Source organism: Diadema setosum, chromosome 17 (assembly GCF_964275005.1).
Source record: "Diadema setosum chromosome 17, eeDiaSeto1, whole genome shotgun sequence".
NCBI lineage: Eukaryota > Metazoa > Echinodermata > Echinoidea > Diadematoida > Diadematidae > Diadema > Diadema setosum.
The window spans coordinates 15,307,638-15,327,282 of NC_092701.1; the positions used below are offsets into that span (position 1 = coordinate 15,307,638).

The 19,645-nt window shown below is 39.3% G+C and overlaps 1 protein-coding gene across 1 annotated transcript in view; it reads right to left on the reverse strand.

Moving 5' to 3' along the window:
* LOC140241209 (rab-like protein 6) overlaps positions 1-19,645 on the reverse strand; it is a 43,216-nt gene that overhangs the window by 13,914 nt on the left and 9,657 nt on the right. Inside the window, exons 2-5 of the mRNA XM_072320964.1 lie at positions 17,720-17,881; positions 15,692-15,826; positions 10,504-10,705; positions 2,565-2,705 (exon numbers count right to left, since the gene is read on the reverse strand). Of these exons, the coding sequence (XP_072177065.1) occupies positions 2,565-2,705; positions 10,504-10,705; positions 15,692-15,826; positions 17,720-17,846 (605 nt within the window). The 5' untranslated portion in view covers positions 17,847-17,881. The remainder of the gene's footprint in view (positions 1-2,564; positions 2,706-10,503; positions 10,706-15,691; positions 15,827-17,719; positions 17,882-19,645) is intronic.

The window sequence follows — 19,645 nt, forward strand, 5'->3', positions numbered from 1 at the left end:
GAAGTGTGGAAATACTCGGGCTTTCTTACTTTCATAATAGATGTATTTAGTGTCACAAATGAAGAAATTCTTTGAATTTATAACCACTTTGGCCCTTCTCATAGCTGACATAAAAATATGTAGCAGAATACCATCGTTACATCCTTTTTTGATCAGTGGACACCATATGTAACATCGATATTGACAATTTTAAGACCTATATCTAAAAAAAAAAAATTTTGTTTGGTATGAATTATTTTGTGGGAGAAATTAGCCAAGCAATGGTGTTTGCTTAGATTATTGCAGAATTGCTAGTAACTCGGACAATGTGCTCAATACTCTGTAATCACAATACCCTGTTTAAATTTTACAAAAAAAGAGGCTAACATGACAGTGGACACCATCAAATAAGTACATTTTTCCACAAATTTACCAACAGGGGAAGCATGTTTAGTATTTCATGGTATAAGCCCTCCTATAACATTGATACTCAATGCAAAAAAGTTCTGTAAGAACAGAGCACTGAGACACAAAATGCTGGGCATGTTGAGTCTGTGCCCAAAAAACCCTGGGTCCCAACTTTTTGAACAGACCCAGCTCCTAAAGCTGGCCTTGAGCCAGGTACTATTTACACATTGGTGACTTGAAGTGGAGGTGGCCTGAGGCTGGCCTGGGTTTTGTGTGACTGTTTACACATAACCAGGGCTGGCCTCTGGTCAGCTTTCTTGTATACATAACAGGGGTATAACATTCAGCTAAAATGCAATGATGAGACTAATATCATATTTAAACATGACTAGAAATGTCGCTGGTATGCCTCCATCATATCACATTATTCTCCCATTGGTATGTTGTACATCTTGACAGTATGAGATCACAGTTTCACTTGACTCAAGGAGGTTCAAGAGAATGGAGTCACAACCGTCTTATTACCTTTGCTAGATGTTCGAAGCCGCCGCTCAAAAATATTTGAAGCATGTGCCAAACAGGATCTGGCTGGCAGATAGGAAGACAATTGACTTGTGTTTCATTGTATAATCACCAGCCACTTTCTACGGAAGCTATGTCTTTGTAATGGTAATTACTTTTTGCTATCCCTTTTCATAAGCGGTAGGTGGTACAGACACGAGGATGCGCAAATAGAAATGGAACAAAAATTGATGAAATAAAGATGAAAATTATTCGACTGGCATACCTGGGCGCGGATCTGATATATCTATCAATTAAGAATTATACTTCAAGATTATTCCATATTAGTTTTATTTGAGGATATTAAGCGGAAAATTGATAAAACCAGCTTTCCAGGATGGTACAGTTTTCAACATTTTCACATGATACAGCTCTGATTTACACTTTCGCACAAATTTCTGGATGGGACTGACTTTTGTTCTACATGCTTTATCATTAAGTAAAATTTCATTTCATTTAATGAATAGACAAGCAAAATAAAGCCAACATTATGATAAAGTTCAAAATGAATCTTCAGATTGCTCAGCAAGACGGCGGCGTCGAACATTGATCATCAAAGGCACAAATGCACCTGTGAAATTCTTTTGCACATCAATAGAAATCTAACAACTGTTTGAATAATTACAACCAGTTGGAACTCCAACTCTTAAACCTCCTTGCTTGACTGGTTAAAAAGTAAAATGACATGTTCGGAAGTTTGATTGCACTACCCTAAATGTGTTTAGTGTTTATGCATTCCTGGAACCAGATTTCATTTGGATGGCTGAATTCGTTTGGAGAGCAAGTATTCAGGAATTTGAACAATTTCACTTCACCTCTGACCCTTGCCCTTTGACCTCTTGGCCCACATCTTTCTTCAAATAACAGCGAACTGGTAATATCCTGTTTTCATGACAATGCCTTGAGTTTTTTTTTCAAAATATGGGAAAATAGTGACATTTTAACATTATCATTAAGACCTTTTACCTCATGGCCCTAACTTTCCTTGAAGAATCATTGTGTAGAAAGAATATACAATGTACACCTAATTCCATTAAGTGTATGCACAGAGTAATTTACAAGCGAAGGAGAAAATAGTAAAATTTCAGCATTAAATAGCAGATTTTGGGATTTTCACCTGACCTTTGATCCTTGACCTTTAACCCTGTGAACCAAAAATTTAAGAGAATATTTGTATATCAAGTTTCAAGAAGCTAACAAGACAATTTGGAGATATGGAGTAGAAGTGACACTATAGCAATTTCATTGACCATTGACCCCATGGCCCAAAACTTTCCCTACAGACTCTTTACCTGGTAATACATGTATACACTAAATTTCATGAAAATACCTCTAAGTATTGCAGAGATATGGGGAAAATAGTGGAATTTTGAGAATTTGACCTTTACCTTTAGGACGCACCAATATGTTGATTGGCACAGCTTCATCCACTCATACATACATATGCCAAGTTTCATTTGTATACCTCAATTGGCTCTTACATGGTGTCCACAAAACAGATTATGAACAAAAGGATGGAAGGACATACGGACAGAACCTATGGATGGACAACCCGAAAAACATAATACGTCTAGTGACACTTTGTGGCGGAGGCATACAAACAGAAGATACCATACCTATCCAGGGTTTTGATGAAGTAGTCAATTTCTTCAGTATAAACAGCCCGCTTCTCATTCAGATCCCTAAAACTGGCCATGACAAGCACTGGTATATGATGGGGAACCTTCGGAAGCTCTTGTTGAACATATTTCCATGTCCTGTGAATTGGCAAATGGAAAACAATCACATTACTTGTGAGAATGATCATGTCTAATGATTACTGTCATCTGAAACAATAACAACTATCAATACATTTAGTACCAACACATTTTACTCCCTCATGACGAGGTACAAAAAGCGGAGAAAGAAGACCACCATATTCTTCAGCCTGGTTGATGCTACATTTTTACTTAAGGCCATATCTCACCAATGGAGACGTCTCCATGACATCTCCAACTTCTCAGTCGCAGCAGTCGCGGAGATGTCTCCAACTTAAAAATGGCTTGCAGTCTCACCAAGGAGACGTCTCTGAGACGAGTAATGGCAGGTGTCATAAAGTTTCAAATATGATGGAGCCTTTGCAGGATCACCTGACTTTATCTAGGCAGGATGTCAGCATGCAGATGGGTCACATGGTTTCTAAAGAAGGTCAAACAGCGTCAAATAGAGTCGCGGAGACATAGCGAAGACATCGTGGAGACATCTCAGCAGTCACGGATATAATTAGTCTCCGCGACATCTCCGCAACTGATGGAGACATCTCGGAGTCGCGAACTAGTTTCAAGCCCAGTGAGATACCCCCTTTAAGCTAACCATGAATTACTACAAGAAACCACACACACACACAAAGTAAAGTTTCCTGTCATCATTGCACAGTACATACAGCTCTGTTACAAGAACAGCTACAGTACCTTATATTGCAAACTGAAATCCCTAAATGTGTGATTCTAGTGATACCTCAACTGCTGTTTATCCAATTTAACTTGACAGTCAACCTCGCATACCTCGAATAAGTCGGGACTAAAGAAAATGGTTCGACATACGTGAACTTTGAAGTCTGCATACGTCGCATTTTCTTCGACTTATCCAACTTTTATCAATGTTCAACATGGTATCTGTTACAGTGCCTACCAATTGTGTTTGCATGCTTGTCAACTGGAATTGAATCGACTTGAATGAATTGAATGGAAATCTTTCAACACTATTTTCTGGTGGATGATTGAATCACCATAAAAACAAAACAAAACTATAAATGTCGCTATGGCGACTGATGCCTCCGCCATAATGCATGATTCTCCCAATAGGCGTATAGTACAATGTCTTCACAATGTGTGATCCATGACAGTTTCACATAACTGGCAAAATATTGAAATGACAGGTTTGTCAGAAATGTCTTGAACTGGGTTTGCTATAATTTTCTAAGAGTGCAGGTACACATATTTGGGGAATTTTGGGAAAGTTTATGCAATGAGTAATTTCCAAGGTACGAAGAAAGAGTGTGATGATGGTACAAAATAGATTTTTTTTTTTTTTTTTTTTTGGGGGGGGGGGCATTGAAACCTGGCCTTTGACCCTTAACCTTTGACCTTCTGGCTGGAAATTTCCCGGAGAATCTCCATTAGGTAATGCATGTATTAAGTTTTGAAACTAATAATGCAAGCATTGCATATACTAGTATATGAGGGAAATAGTAAAATTTTGAGGAGTTGACCTTGACCTTTGACCCCTGACTATTGACCCATGACCCCTAAATTCCCTAGATAATCCCTGCCAGACAGTACATGCATATGTACCAAGTTCCACGAAGATACATCGAAGCATTTGAGAGAAAAGTAATATTGCAACATTTTCACCTAACCTTTGACCTTTTGACCTTTGACCTTATGACATGAAACTCTCTCTGGAGAATCTTTACGCAGTAGTACATGTCCACACCAAGTTTCAAGAAAATACCCTCGGGCATTGCATAGATATGGGGGAAATTGCAACATTTGTAGCATTTGACCTTGACCTTTTGACCTTTGACCTCTTGCCATTGTCACTAAAATCTACTCAACTAATTGTCCCATCATACATCATCCTTGGACCAAGTTTGGTGAAAGCTGCTTCATCCAGTTTTGAGTTATCACGTAAACAGATAAATTTTAGGATTTGACCTTGATCTTTGACCTTTGACCTCTGTCCGATTTCACTGAAAAACTAATCAAGTAATTGTCCCATCATACATCATCCTCCAACAAAGTTTGGTGAAATTTGCTCCATCCAGTCTTGAGTTATCGCGTAAACAGATACAATTTCATGATTTGACCTTGACCTTTGACCTTTGACCTTCAGCCGATTTCACCCAAAATCTAATCAAATAATTGCCCCATCATACTTCATACTTGGACCAAGTTTGGTAAAATTCCAGTAAATATTACTCAAGTTATCGCGTAAACGAAAGCGGACGGACGGACGTACGGACGGACGTACGGACGGACAACCCGAAAACATAATGCCTCCGGCACCACTTCGTGGCAGAGGCATAACTAGAGCACTCGCACAGGAGACCTGTTCGAGCACATGTATCCCCCGAACCCGTCTCCCATACCCCATCTGGATTACTTTTTAGGCCAGAATGTTGTATAATATGGCAACTGTAGCAGGATACAATAAAATCCGGCTGGTTAATATAGCACATACAAGAAATATAACATGTCATCCTATAAAAGTTTGAACAATGAGAGCGCTGGCAAAGAAAACTTTTGTTACCTAGAATAACTCCCCATAAACCTCAATAGCAAGTTTGAATAAAATCCGACAAGAAATGTGGCTGATAGAGCATGCACAAGAAATGTGACTGGCATCCAAGTTGGAGCATTGAGGGCACCACTACCACAAACTGTTGTGTCCTACACGTACATGTAGAATGACCATTCGTTCACCAATCGTTAGCAAGTCTGAATAAAATCCTATGAGAAATGAGGTTACATGTAGTAGCACATACAAGAAATATGACATGGCATCCTTAAAATTCGGAACAATGAGGGCGCTGTCAATGAAACCTTTTGTTACCTAGAATAACCCCCTACAAACCTCCATAGCAATTTTGAATAAAATCCGACAAGAAATGTGGCTTATAGAGCACATGAGAGATTTTTCAATTTATTTGTTCAATTCCACCAAGAATACCAAATTACAAAATTGTAATATTGGGCGAAAAGACAAAAATCAATGATTTGACAATCATGACAGATAGCTGATAAGAGACGTAACATATATACATCAGGTGGAAAAAAGATAGAAGATCTGCTGAGAAGCAATGCTTGTAAATTGCAGAAACTCCTATTTACAAATACAAACATATGACATGGCCTCCAAGTCGGAACACTGAGGGCGCCGTCACCACAAACTGTTGTGTCCTTCATGTAGAAAGACCACCCATACACCTCCTTAGCAAGTCTGAGTAAAATCCAGTAACAATCAAGTTATTGCATAAATAAGCATTTTTGCAAATTTTGACATGATCAGGGTGACCTTTGACCCTGTAAAAGGTGGAACAGTGAGGGCAGCAGTATCAATAGGTATACGTGTATAGATTTGACAGTACACTATGATACATATGCATACCAAATTTGAAAAAAATTGGTCAGGAAACAAGGCCAGTGTCGCACACACAAGCAGACCCTGTTACATTTACCTTTTCATGTATAAAAATGGAACAAGCGAGGGCGCCATCACCAAAAACAATAGGCATCTTTGTTTAACCATAATACACCTTCATGTCAAATTTAAAGATGATCTAAGAAGAACTGCAGCCAGTAGAGCCCTCACAAGAAAATCTCTGCGGTGGACGCGGCGGCGCAATGGGGCCAAAACCATAGTATCCTCCGAAATCTGTCCAGGGGATACAAATACCGGTACGTAATCGAGTGCAAGAGTTGCAGCACATGCATGCTGAATGTACATGTATCTGTGTGTGGATGTTGTGTGTCTGCAGCAGAGCTACCAAGTCTCATGCATTCTGTGTGAGACTAACGCTTTTAGGGTACGTCTCACGATCTCATGCATGGCACCTATTTTTCTCACGCATCAGGATAAGTCTGCAACTTGGACCTGTAATAAGGAGCATAACTCAGAGGATTAAAGTGATAGTTGCAATTGTTGAAGGTATATTTCCCTTATGTCTTCCAAAATAAGTAAAAAATAGTCACTTAAGTATGCACCAGATCGCACCAAAATTGAAAAAGCTCCATGGGAGGGGTCCCCCCCCCCCCACGGTCACTTCACTCTCTCGCTTGCGTGCATGTGCAAGCGCCGAGACGCCGAGTCATGAAAATCTCTCATAAAAATTTTTTGAACTTGGCATCTCTTACAGAATATCGTGTATAAAACAAAGGTTTAAAAAAAAAAAAAACTTATGCTGGGAGAATTCTGTACTTACTAGAAAGACAAGTCATGTGTTACGTGTAACCACCACCGTGTACTACATACAATGTATTGAAGAGTATTAGTACTGTGCAAAGCTCACTGCAACATAGAGGACGCATCAGCCACATGTTTTCAAAAATTACCCTCCCCCCCCCCCCATTGTCTTTTTTAAGGCCCTCTAGTGTCTCACTTCTACTTTTTTCTTGACCAGGACCTGTTCACTGGAGTCTTATTCATTTATTTCATGGTTAGTAACATTATGGTACACACAGGCTGCTTAGTAACGTCACATGGTTAGTAACGTCACATGGTTTAATAGTAACGTTACACATTTTGACTGCTGCCATTTCTAACTTCTATTATGTATGATTAGTAAAACTTATTTTTATATTCAAGTAGTCATTGGACACAGCAGGAAAAATTGAAATATTATCATTCTTAGACATTTTATACTCTCTGGAGGTAAATAATTTCACTTTTTTGGTTAGTAACATTACATGACTTTCCAAGGGTTGGGAAATGCACACATGTCTGCATTTCAAAGACATGTAAGTTGATTTTACTTAATTTATCCATGAAAGCCTTCCTTTCCCTCTATGAATTCAATATTTGTGGCTAGAAAATGGCATTTAACTTGACTAGCTACCTTCTTTGCCATTATGGAGATTTTTTTTGGGACAAAATTTAGTCTGAAGGATTACTTGTTCAAAATTGGTGAATTTCATACCTAAAACTGTCAATATACCCTGACAAATAGTTTTTCTTGAATTATCAATGTGTTCCGTCTTAAAGGGACAGTACAGTATTGGTGGAGATGAAAATTGGGCTTTTAAATTTTTGCGAGATACCAAGAAAACACTTATGATATAGTACAGAGCATACCATTTTAAGAGGAATTCAAAGTTTATTTGATGAAAATCGGGTTTGGAATGACTGAAACATCCAAAAACAAAGTAAAACAAAGCGATCGTTATAACTGAAGGATTACTTGTTCAAAATTGGTGAATTTCATACCTAAAACTGTCAATATACCCTGACAAATAGTTTTTCTTGAATTATCAATGTGTTCCGTCTTAAAGGGACAGTACAGTATTGGTGGAGATGAAAATTGGGCTTTTAAATTTTTGCGAGATACCAAGAAAACACTTATGATATAGTACAGAGCATACCATTTTAAGAGGAATTCAAAGTTTATTTGATGAAAATCGGGTTTGGAATGACTGAAACATCCAAAAACAAAGTAAAACAAAGCGATCGTTATAAAGTGTGGGTCCCACACTTTATTTGAATTACACTTTTTTGGATATCTCAGCCATTTCAAAACCAATTTTCATCAAATAAACGTTGAATTCCTCATAGAATTACATGCTCTTTCATATTTCATAAGAGGTTTCTCATTATCTCACCAAAAAATGTTAGAAATCTGAAATTAGGTCTCAACCAAAACTATACGATCCCTTTAAGTCAAACACAAAAATCACGGGAAAAAACAAATTGAAATTTTATGGTCACGTCCCTGTAACTGCGGAATTGCCCGTATGCATTTGCTTAATACACATAAATGTCATATGGAGAAACCTGTCGAAACACAAACTAGATTTACCATGCAGACAGTTGTCAGTCGTAAGAATCACAAGAGTCACATTCTTACCTTTGCAAACTTTTAATATTACGCACAACACATGCTTGATGGCTTTAAAGTGTACATGTAGCTCACCAGGAAGAGTGACTTCATTGTCATTAATAATACGTCTAGTGAAAACATGCACATATATAGCTACAGGGAGTGATGGCAATGTCGCAACGCTATGCACCAGTCTTCCGTGTGTGTACCAGTGCAGCAGCACTCACAGTGCCTAGCTAGCTATGTATGCTGTATTGACGAGATGAACACATGGTTATATGGATGAGAAACTGGTGCAATAAACATGTGTAGAGAACAGCAACGCACCATGCACATGGCGAACATAATACAGTGTATGTGTATGTGTGTATGCGTCATTGGGAGAATAACGGTCTCTTAGAGGGGTTACTCACGGCTGACAGTAAATGTACAACGCAAATTCAAACAAGAGACCCAGGGGTCACCTGAGTATCGCAAGTTCACCTTCCATGCATTCTTGCAGACTCTTACCTGAGAACATTGGAAACTTACTGTGGGGGTAGCTTTGAGAGCTGGGGGCATGGTGTCCATTTACATATTCCATTACACTGGTAAAAATACCTTCCAAGTGCACTGTACTTTATAGAATGTTGGCTTATGCAGTTTGAAAAAAGAAAGACTTAAAGCCCTATCACTTTTGATTCTAAAGAAAAATGTTTTTGAATATTCATTAATTTAGGAGGTTTGGAACCCCTGGGGCCCCCAAGGAAAGCATGGTGCTCATTGAAACACTCCGAGATCTTATCCCCTTAGGAATGCTAATTGCCAAGTTTGGTGAAAATCCATTAAGCCTGCATTTGGACCCCCCATCCCACTTCCTTGAGCCCCCAAGGGGGGGGGGGGGGGGGGAGGGCACCCCTGATTCTCCCATGAACAAACTTGAAACAACAGTCATCAATACACTGACTCCTCATTGTGTTAACTTACCTCAATCACTTCTAGTTCTAGGAGAAAATCTGTAAAGATTCCTTACAAGGAGGGTTGGGACCCCTGCAAGATCAGATTCAGGCTACGACTTCTGAGTACAGTGCTATTACTGTAATCATAAACATTTATAAGTACTCTGTATTATTATTATATTCTTATCATTATTAATGAAGAGTGATTGTTCACATTATTAAAAAAAAAAAAGAGAAAAACAATCTTATACCATTGTGCTTGAAAAGGGGAAAAATTTAAATTGCCGAAAACTCAAATAAGATACAAGTCAAAACAGGGGTAAGGTTAATAATTGCCTGAAAAATCTTAGTGTATCCTTCAGTAACATCTAAATTTATTTGAATAAACTGTTGGTAAATTGTATCCACTCTTTATTGTGCTAGGCGTACTTCCAGATCATATACCACAATATTTTCATAATCGCATCGCTGAACAATAGTATTCAGTGCTTACACTCTCAGGGGAGAATTAAAATAAAACAAACTTTGTGAAAGGAAAAAAGTTTAAAAGCACTATGCAGGAGACTGATGTTTGGACAGTACACCGTGATTAATGCCAAAGATGCCAGCCGAGTATTGCTTTGGGCGCATGATCGTTTTGGTCTCACAATATTTACAATCGAGTGTGAAAAGATTTGTGACATGTCTTTGCTGTCCACGCGCAATGCTGAGTGACATTTGAATTTCGCTTGGAGCAACAGGCTGGGAAAAACAATAAGTTAATTAAGATCGTAACATTAGATTTCTCTTCGAGGTAACCAAACTTAAAGTAAGTTTTTCGAGCTATGCGAGTTTTAACACACAAAAACCCCATAGGAAAAATCGGGACTTTCATCTCCAAGGCAAGTGATATTCGGCTAATCCGACGGAGACGTAACCGAGGTTAACTGTAGTTAAAGTCAGTTTGACCTCGGAGTGGCACTGCAATAACAGCAGTACATCTAATATGGTAAAATGTCATTATCACCTCTAGCATTAAGAGGCCCAGCATTATCTCATACTAACCACTGCTTTGAGATGTCCAGCATCATGACCACACCATTGGTGCCTTTGTAGACATCTAGAAAAGAGGCATCAAGACAAGGATTGCTATCATCTTCTGTTTCTGTCTCTGTATTTTCTATCTTCAGGGTGTTTCTATCCCGCTTCCGAGGTTTCCCCTTGTCCACTACGTCCCACACTTCCACCTTCACAACATCATCGGTAGCTGGAAGAGGAAGAAGAGCAATGAGAAAATGTAATATGGAAGCTTCCCATGAATCCTTTTTTGGGAGATTTTATTTTTCCCTGCTTCCTTTAAAGGCATTATTTATCATTTGCAGATGAAACAACCCAGGTTTAGTGTGTCAAAATAGTTCTAAAATTTACATATTACAAGCTTCATTTCTTCCTCTTATTACTAAACCCACAAGAATTACTATTAAGCTCATTCTGCTTATCCTATTGACAACATTTAAATATTTTGCTAACCTTAAGCCTTTTCCAAAATCAGGCATAGATGTGAGCAGAAAATCAGACTATTTTATGATATTTTGTCACTTTGAAATTGGACCAAAGAGTAAAAGTACAATTTGAAAGCATGTCTTTCATCACAAATTCACATCTGAAAATATCACTGTAATTCAAGAAAAACTTCAATCTGCGGACTGGTTAGATGTGTATGACGGAAATGATAGTACTGACCAAGCATATGATAATTTTCTTGATATTTTGAATAATTGCTTGGATGCATGCATTCCTTTAAGGAAATGTCGTACACAGGATTACAAATGAATTACAAATGAATTCCCAAACAACCATGGGTTTCCAGAACAATATTACATTCAATAAATCCCAAGAGACTTAACATGAGTATGAGAAACAAACTCTTGTGGGTTCACAGATTTCAAATTCCATGTAATAACAAACGTTCTTTTTGATACAACATTTAAGGAAGGTTCAATTCACACATGATTGCTGAATGATCAGATATACCTTCCACAACACCAGTATTACAAAGTTGTACAGTGTTATCTTTATGAGTTATAAGCAGATCCAATACATGGCCTCGATTATGAGTTTGGCTCCTTAACATGTTGAATCATATTAAGGCTGACAATAATTCAGAGAATTGCTTGAAGGTTTGCATGGTGAAGTAAATGAGGGAGAAAAATTTGCGGTGACACCATGTGTATGTAGTCCTTAACCGGATCGTTGTTTGGCAATAAGAAGAGCCTAGAAAGAGGAGAATTGAAGAGGGAAGTGACATATGGAGGTTGTAAGGAGGGCAAAAAGAGAAGAATGGGGGACAATAATGGGCTGAAAGTTGAAGTTGCACTTGTATAGATGGTAGAGAAAAGAACAGAGAGAGTGGTAAGGAAGAATGGAGTGAGAATCAAGTAATATGTTTGGACATCGTTAGGAGGACAAAGATGAAATGGAAGGGAAGAGGAAGAGGGAGGAGTTGAAGGTTGGAAAATCATGGAGATAGGAGAGAGAAGTGAAGATTCATGAAACCAAAAGAATGAAGTCAGTGAACAATGTGGATTATGGAATACAAAACCAATGGAGAAAGAATGAATAATCCCGTAAAGGAAAGGTAAGTCAAGGAGAGATGAGACTATGCTGAGAGAAGGGAGAGAGAGAGGGAGAGTGGGAGGGGGGGGGGAGGGAAAACAAAGAGAAGAAGAGGACAAAAAAAACAAGAGACCCGCGGGTCTAGCGCTCACCTGAGTATCGCATGTTCACCTTTCACGCAGTCACTAATCTAAACTATTCACAGCTCTACTAAAATTTAAAATTTGACCAGGCATTCTCAAGTAGAAGATGAAAATGTACAATAAGGGCCCAAATTTTTTAAGATTCCTTAATTTAGGGGGATTAGGGCCCCCTGGGGCCCTCTGGGTGGGGCATGGTGCCCATTTTGATAAATTGAGATCCTGACCCCCTAGGGATGCTACCTGCCAAGTTTGACGAAAACCCATCATGAGATTTTCAGGAAGAAGATGAAAATGTACAATTCAGGCCCCCATTTGGACCTTCCCCCCCTCCCCACCCCCAAGAGGGGCACCCCTGGATCTGCTATGAACAAACTTGAAACTACAGTCATTAATGTACTCACTCATAGTATTATCTTAGCTCTTTAACTTCTGATTCTAGAGAAGATTTTTTAAAGATTCCTTAATTTTGGGGGGTTTGGGCCCCCCTGGGGGCCCCCTGGCTGGGGCATGGTGCCCATTTTAACAAATTGAGATCCTAACCCCCTAGGGATGCTACCTGCCAAGTTTGGTGAAAATGGGTCATGGGGTTCTTAAGAAGAAAATGTACAATTTAGGCCCCATGAGGACCCCTCCCCACCCCCTCCCCTGGGACCCAAGGGGGGCACCCCTGATTCTGCCATGAACAAACTTGAAACTACAGTCATCAATGTACTAACTCATAGTATTAACTTAGCTCTATCACTTCTGGTTCTAGAGAAGAAGATTTTCGCAGATTCCTTAATTTTGGGGTGTTTGGGCCCCCCTGGGGCCCCCTGGGTGGGGAATGGTGCCCATTTTAACAAATTGAGTTCCTAACCCCCTAGGGATGCTACCTGCCAAGTTTGATGAAAATCGGTCTTGGAGTTTTCAAGAAGAAGATGAAAATGTAAAAAGTTTACGCACGACGGACGACGGACGACGCACGACGGACGCCGGACGAAGGGCGATCGCAATAGCTCACTTGAGCCTTTGGCTCAGGTGAGCTAAAAACCAGAATGAAATTCAAGAAACTCTCTTGAATTTTATTCTTTTTTTGTCTGGTCGTGTTTCTTTAAAATACACCATTTCATTCTCTCCTTTATAATGCATGACCAGATTTCCCCCAAACTTGGTAGAATCATTCATTTATTCATTCATTCAAGCGTATGGCACAGTGTGCCTGGTTGATACCGTTTGCTGACTAGTACAAGTCACCTGGGGCGAACCATGAGAGGTCGGCATCATTCGCCCATTTTCTTGTGTAGGTGGGTAGGGGAACCACTTTACCGGGTTGGCACCCTGCTCTTTGCGATGAATGAATGAAGTGGGATCTTTTAAGTGTGTGTGTGGAGACTAGTATACACAGGACCTCCATTTAATGTCCTATCCAAGGGACAGAGTGTTTTTGCCTCTTACAAGACGGCCGTCAGATGGTAAAACGGTCTATCTCGAAAATTGCTGTTCTGAGAAAAATGACTTTAAAGTTTAGAGGTTTGAGCTTTTTTAGGAGATGGGTATAATGCATTTTTAGCACTGGGACAAGAAGAAGCATATTAAACACTGATAACTGAAGAATTTTGTGCTTATTTGGGGTTTTAATTATAAAATAAATGAGATTTTTGTGCAGATAGACTGTTTAACCACAGCACATGTATACACTCCCGCTACACATCATAAGATGGTAAAATGGTCTGTCTTCTAGATAGACCACATATAGACCACAAACACTATGTAAACTGGTCTAACTCGAAGATAGACCATTTTACCATCTGACAGCGATGATGTAAAAAAATCTCAGTTAAGAAGGTTATATGGTTTATGTAAAAGATAGCTTGTTTTACCTCCAAACGATATTACAGACAATGGGCTAACTCAAAGATAGACTGTTTTACCATCATATCTGAAGGAAAAATACAAACTAGAAATGTCGCTATGGCGACTGGTATGCCTCCGCCATAATGCATGATTCTCCTAATAGGTCTAGATAGTACATGTGGACAATGTGTGATTACATTTTCACAAAATTGGCAAAATATCAAAATGACAAGTTTGTCACAAATGTGTTGAATGTTCACCTTCCTTGACCTAGGTTTAATTGGATGAATAGGAGAGCATGTATTTGGGATTTAAGGACTGTAACTTGACTTTGACCCATTGAAACGTTTATGCATCATTTTCAAGGTATGGAGAAAAAGTGGAATTTCTGTATTGAATAGTAAATTGTTACCATTTTCATCTGGCCTTTGACCCTAAAATTCATTAGATAATCACTGTCAGGCAGAACATGCATAAATATGTAGTACGTTTCAAGATAACCTGAGCCACTTCCGAGATATGGAGGAAAAACTTAGTTCAGCACTTTCCCTTGATCTTTGACCTTTTAACCTTTGAGGCAAAAACAAAAGAAAGAAAAACTTTCCAGAGAATCTCTATTAGGTTATACATGCATACACCAAGTGTAAAAAAAAAAAAATCCTGCTGGCATTGCATAAACAAGAGGGAAATAGTAAAATTTTGAAGTGTTGCCCTTGACCTTTGACCGCTGACCTTTGACCCCATGAACCCTAAATTCTCTAGATAATCACTGCCAGTCAGTACATGTAAATATACTATGTTCCATGAAGATACCTTGAACAATTTCCAAGGTACAAAGAAAAAAGGTGAAGTTTTAATGTTTTTACTTGACCTTTTGACCTTTGACCTTGAGCATGTGCACCCAAAAGTTGATAGGCACAACTTCACCCCCTAATACACATACATGCCAAGTTTCATTAGGATACCTCAAAAGGTTTTGATAGTTACCCTGTCCACAAAATTCATTACGGACGGACGGAAGGACGGACGGACGGACGGACAACCTGAAAACATAATGCCTCCGGCACCACTTCGTGGCGGAGGCATAAAAAGTACCAAGATAGCGGAAATTATCTCTAAAACAAGACATGATGGGATTTTCTCGATAGCACCATTGGAAAGAGCACCCTCACATGTCCCGGAAAGTGAATTTACCTCAAAAAGTCAAATTTTCGAGTTAGACCGTTTTACCATCTGACGGCCGAAGAGGGGACGGAATGCTTACACACAACATTACTCAGTGAGACTCTGGAATCGAACCCGGTACTCTTGGATTGCAAGGTAGACGCCCTACTGACTAAGCCAAATCCCCAACCTTGCCTCCAAACTAGCTGGATTACAGACGCATGCCACAACGCCCGGCCAGAATCATACAAGTGATATAAAGTCAAATGCTGTGATATGAAATATGTGTCACAATTTCTTGAAAAAAGTTCTAGGTTCTGAAAATACTACAGTAACAAAAATATTGCAAAGGGATGAATGCAAAGATGGACGGTGAACTGGAGGCAGTGTGCCATTAGTAACACAACATAATAGAAGCACAGAAAACATGCATGTGTTCTTTGACTTCTCGTCTTGTAACTGACATACATGTGTGACAGTCAGAAACAGGTCTTTACCTTTGTAATTCCAGTGTATACTTGCTACTTGAATTTCAGAAGTTGGTGTATATTCTTCCCGAAATTTTTCTCCTTGCAAACGATGAAAGAGGGTTGACTTCCCAGTGTTGCGATCTCCCTTGATGATGACTTTCACTGGAAAGAATAAAAACATAAAAATTGAAATAACAGCTTATTAAAGGATTAGAATATGGCACACCTTCATTTCTTTGAAGCTGACTTACAATGCATGCATACAAGAAACAAATCTGTTCTTTGTTTTAGTATTGTGTACTTATTGAGTGAGTAATATATTTAAATTTACTAAACAAGATTAGCCTATATCTTTGTCCCATTGTAACTATAAAACAGATGTGTATCATACATTTGTACACTTGAGAGGCAGTTTAGTAGCAAAATACAACATATGGGTTAGCCTGTTGACCTCTACTTCAAACCTATAAAGCATCAAGTATTATACAACACCATATTACTCTTCTCGTGGGAATATTGTTTTCTTATTCAGTCCTGTACAAAAAAGTGTTCTAATACACTACATGTACATTCCTTTCCAAAGGTTAGCAATGTAGAATTACATAATATTCTCATCAGATTAAAAGAATGTAATCGAGAGAGTAGTTGGATATACACTACATAAGTGCTATTTAGCAGAAAAAGAGCATTCCAAGAGCTGGACTGCCCTAGCCTCCCCCCCCCCCCAACACACACACACCACTCTCATTTATACAAACTACATTGTATGATCCCCTCCTTTAATCTGGGGTACCACCAATATGCAAAGCAACGTTGTAGAGCCCTGCCACAGATGCACTGTTGGACAGCTTGCTAGCATTATCGCTTCCTGTTCACTTCTTCATCCATATGTGATGCACGGCAGTAAATGAGTGCATTTTGTACATTGCTACTCTTTTCCTACTCTTTTCCTAGGTTTGAAGTTGGTATAAGAGTTCACAGATTTCAATTTGATTGTTTGTGGCCACTGAAGTCGTGGGTTGTCACTACGATGAGCTGGTCAAAAGATGATCAGTAAAGTAGTATTCAAAAATACAACTAGATGAAAGACGTGACCCGGCTTAGTTGGTTTGCACGCTCTACCACTCACAGTGCTTCTTCCCATACTAATTAATCCCAGTCACAAATATACGCATACCAGTCTGGCAAGTGAGATGCAGCCCAGACCGGCTCCAACTTTGCTACCAAGCCATCCCACAATACATCTGAAACAATGCTGGTTTAGTTATGGTGTGTTGAGTTATATAAAAGATCATCATATGTCATCTACGGGTAGAAAACAAATCACTTTTGATCGCCAAATCCACATAAGTTAAGTAGTATTCAGAGTTACATCATGGTTCAGAGTAACAAGTAGAGTTCCTCTGAATTACAAGCAGTAATACGCAGTTTTACATGTGCTACATCATAATCATGATTATGCTGTGTAGCTGGCAGCTCTCACCTTAAGCCCCAGTCACATAGACATGCCGGACCACCCGGATCTGATCCTGGGTGATCCAGGGAGAGATAAATGTTGACGCCTTGGGCATCCTTGGACATCTGGGAGGCCAACACGGCAACTTTTGGAGGTCAAAAACATCCGGTGTCATCTGGGAACTGCCGTGTTGGCAAAGCAATCCAGGATGGTCCGTCTGGCTGTCATGTAGCTGCCGTATCGATCCGTGTAGATGCCGTGTTTGTCTGTGTAGACGCCGCGCTCTTCCAGCCTTATCCATGTAGCTGCCGTGTTGATACCGTGTACACAGCCATATCAATGCCTGCGACACTCCATCGAGGTCGAAAGTATCCTGGATCTCCCCGGATCATCGAGTAGATCCTTGAGGATCCGTGTTTATATGTGACTGGGGCCTTAACATTCTTTTATACATAGAGTGTGCTTGGCATTTGAAGCACATGGAATCCTATTACAACAGTATGTGGATGCAGCCACATGAAAAAAGGTACTCATACTTAACATATAACAAAAACTTTGTACAGGAAGTGTTATCACCATCATGCAAAAAGTTTACTTACTGTTATACTGGACACCTCTGGCAAACTTTCGCTGTAGACTGACTCCCATGGCCTGCATTCCAGAGGGGATGTTGGGCCTTGTGTCCCCCTGCTCATTGGTGACCAGTTTTTTCAAAGCTGAAAACATCCTGGTAATTTACTCCTACAAGCTCATCAGAAAGTCTGGGGGAAAAAAAAGAAGATAGTTTGAAAAGGCAATGTCCAATCACATATCCAGCTCAGACAAGGCAATATAGTGTGACCACTCAATACATACTGTTGTACATGCATGCATAGTGTGTTTTTGTGTGACAGCATAACAGGAGACATGAATAAGAGAGAAATGTGTTTGTACGATTGTTGCAAACAGTGTTGTCGAAATCTGCATGTTGTTAACATGTTGAACAGCGGGTGGAAGTTAGCATAGTGCCTCTTTCTGTGCATTAATATGGTAGGCATCGTGACTTGGTACATGTATGTACTTTGAACTCTAAAAGAGGGTTATTTTGTGGATCAAATAAATGAAGGCTTGTTTCTATGATGCATTTGCCAAAATTATGAGCCTGCTGTGTCTTTTGTTATTGCTGTTTTGTGTCAGCTTGTCGAACTCATAGTGTGCGTGTATTTGTTGCTGTGGTTATTGGCGGGTTTTATAAATGTGCATAGTTTAGTGTAATGCCCACATACTGGGCTTCATGTTGTGTGGTTTGCACGGGCCAATATCAGCCACCGCTTTAAAGTGGGAGCACCGCTTAAACGGGAGAAAAAAGGGAAGAAAAATTTCTTTGGTAACCCAAATAATATATGTCTATCAATACACAAAAATTGATGCCATTCCTAGGTGGGACTAAGTGTGATCCATGACCTTGAAGTTGGCACATTTTTCATTGTTATCAACTTTGAGGGCGCTCTCTGTAAAAGCGGCTTGCACAAATCCGCTGATTTTTTGGCAGAATTACTGAGCAAGACAAAGTCTTTAACAGCATAATAGTTCAGAACCTAAGGTGATGAAATGTTGAAGAAATACGCCTCTAAAAATACTTTCAAATTTTCAAAATTGACATTTAACACCATTTTAGGTGACCTTGTGCATGTTAACGAAAAGTCAATTTTGGGTCACAGTCAATTTTTCTTACAAAGACTATATAGTATATAGTTCTCTCAATTTTCTGACAATGCGTAATGTGCACATAAAAATCCATGCTCAAACAGTCAAAAATGCCTAATTTCCTTTCAACTCATTTTCTGGAACTCGCATCGGTTGCTATGTGAGGCTGTATCTTAGCAACCAATCGACCTTGGGACAAAATATTTTGGGATTTTCTGTCAGACACTTTGGGGAATATTTGGTGTGATTTAAAAGAAAATAGGAGGGGGTCAGGTGAAAACTGTGAGATTTGACGTGGATTGACCTATATGCATCTTCTGTATGAGATTCACATCCACTGAACCTCAAACACAAATTAGAAATGGTCCAACAAAGATCTGCTAGATTTATTAATGATTACTATTGGACTTCCAAGGAAAGTGTGGTAGACATGCCACCCTACATCATAAAAGGAGACCATTCAAGAGGAGGCGACAACAAAAGATTTACGCCTCTACGGCAGTGTAGAACCAAAGCATACCTTCATAGTTTTTGGCCACAAACATCAAAGACTGGAAAACCCTGCCTACCGACACCAATAATACGTCATCTTCTAAATAATTTAAATCCTCCTTTGAAGCAAATAAATCTGTGTCCACACCACACTGACACTTAGTCATGTCTGGAAGTGATTCTGATGACAGCAATGTCTAGTCAACATTCTGAAGATTCTGAAGTAGTATAGTAAGTCTACTACTCATCGACCACCTATTTTTAGATTGACCACCCTCGCGTAATGGCTTTCTCGCGTATAAGATCAAAAGTACAATGTACGCATGAGTCGCGGTGCAATATGCTGG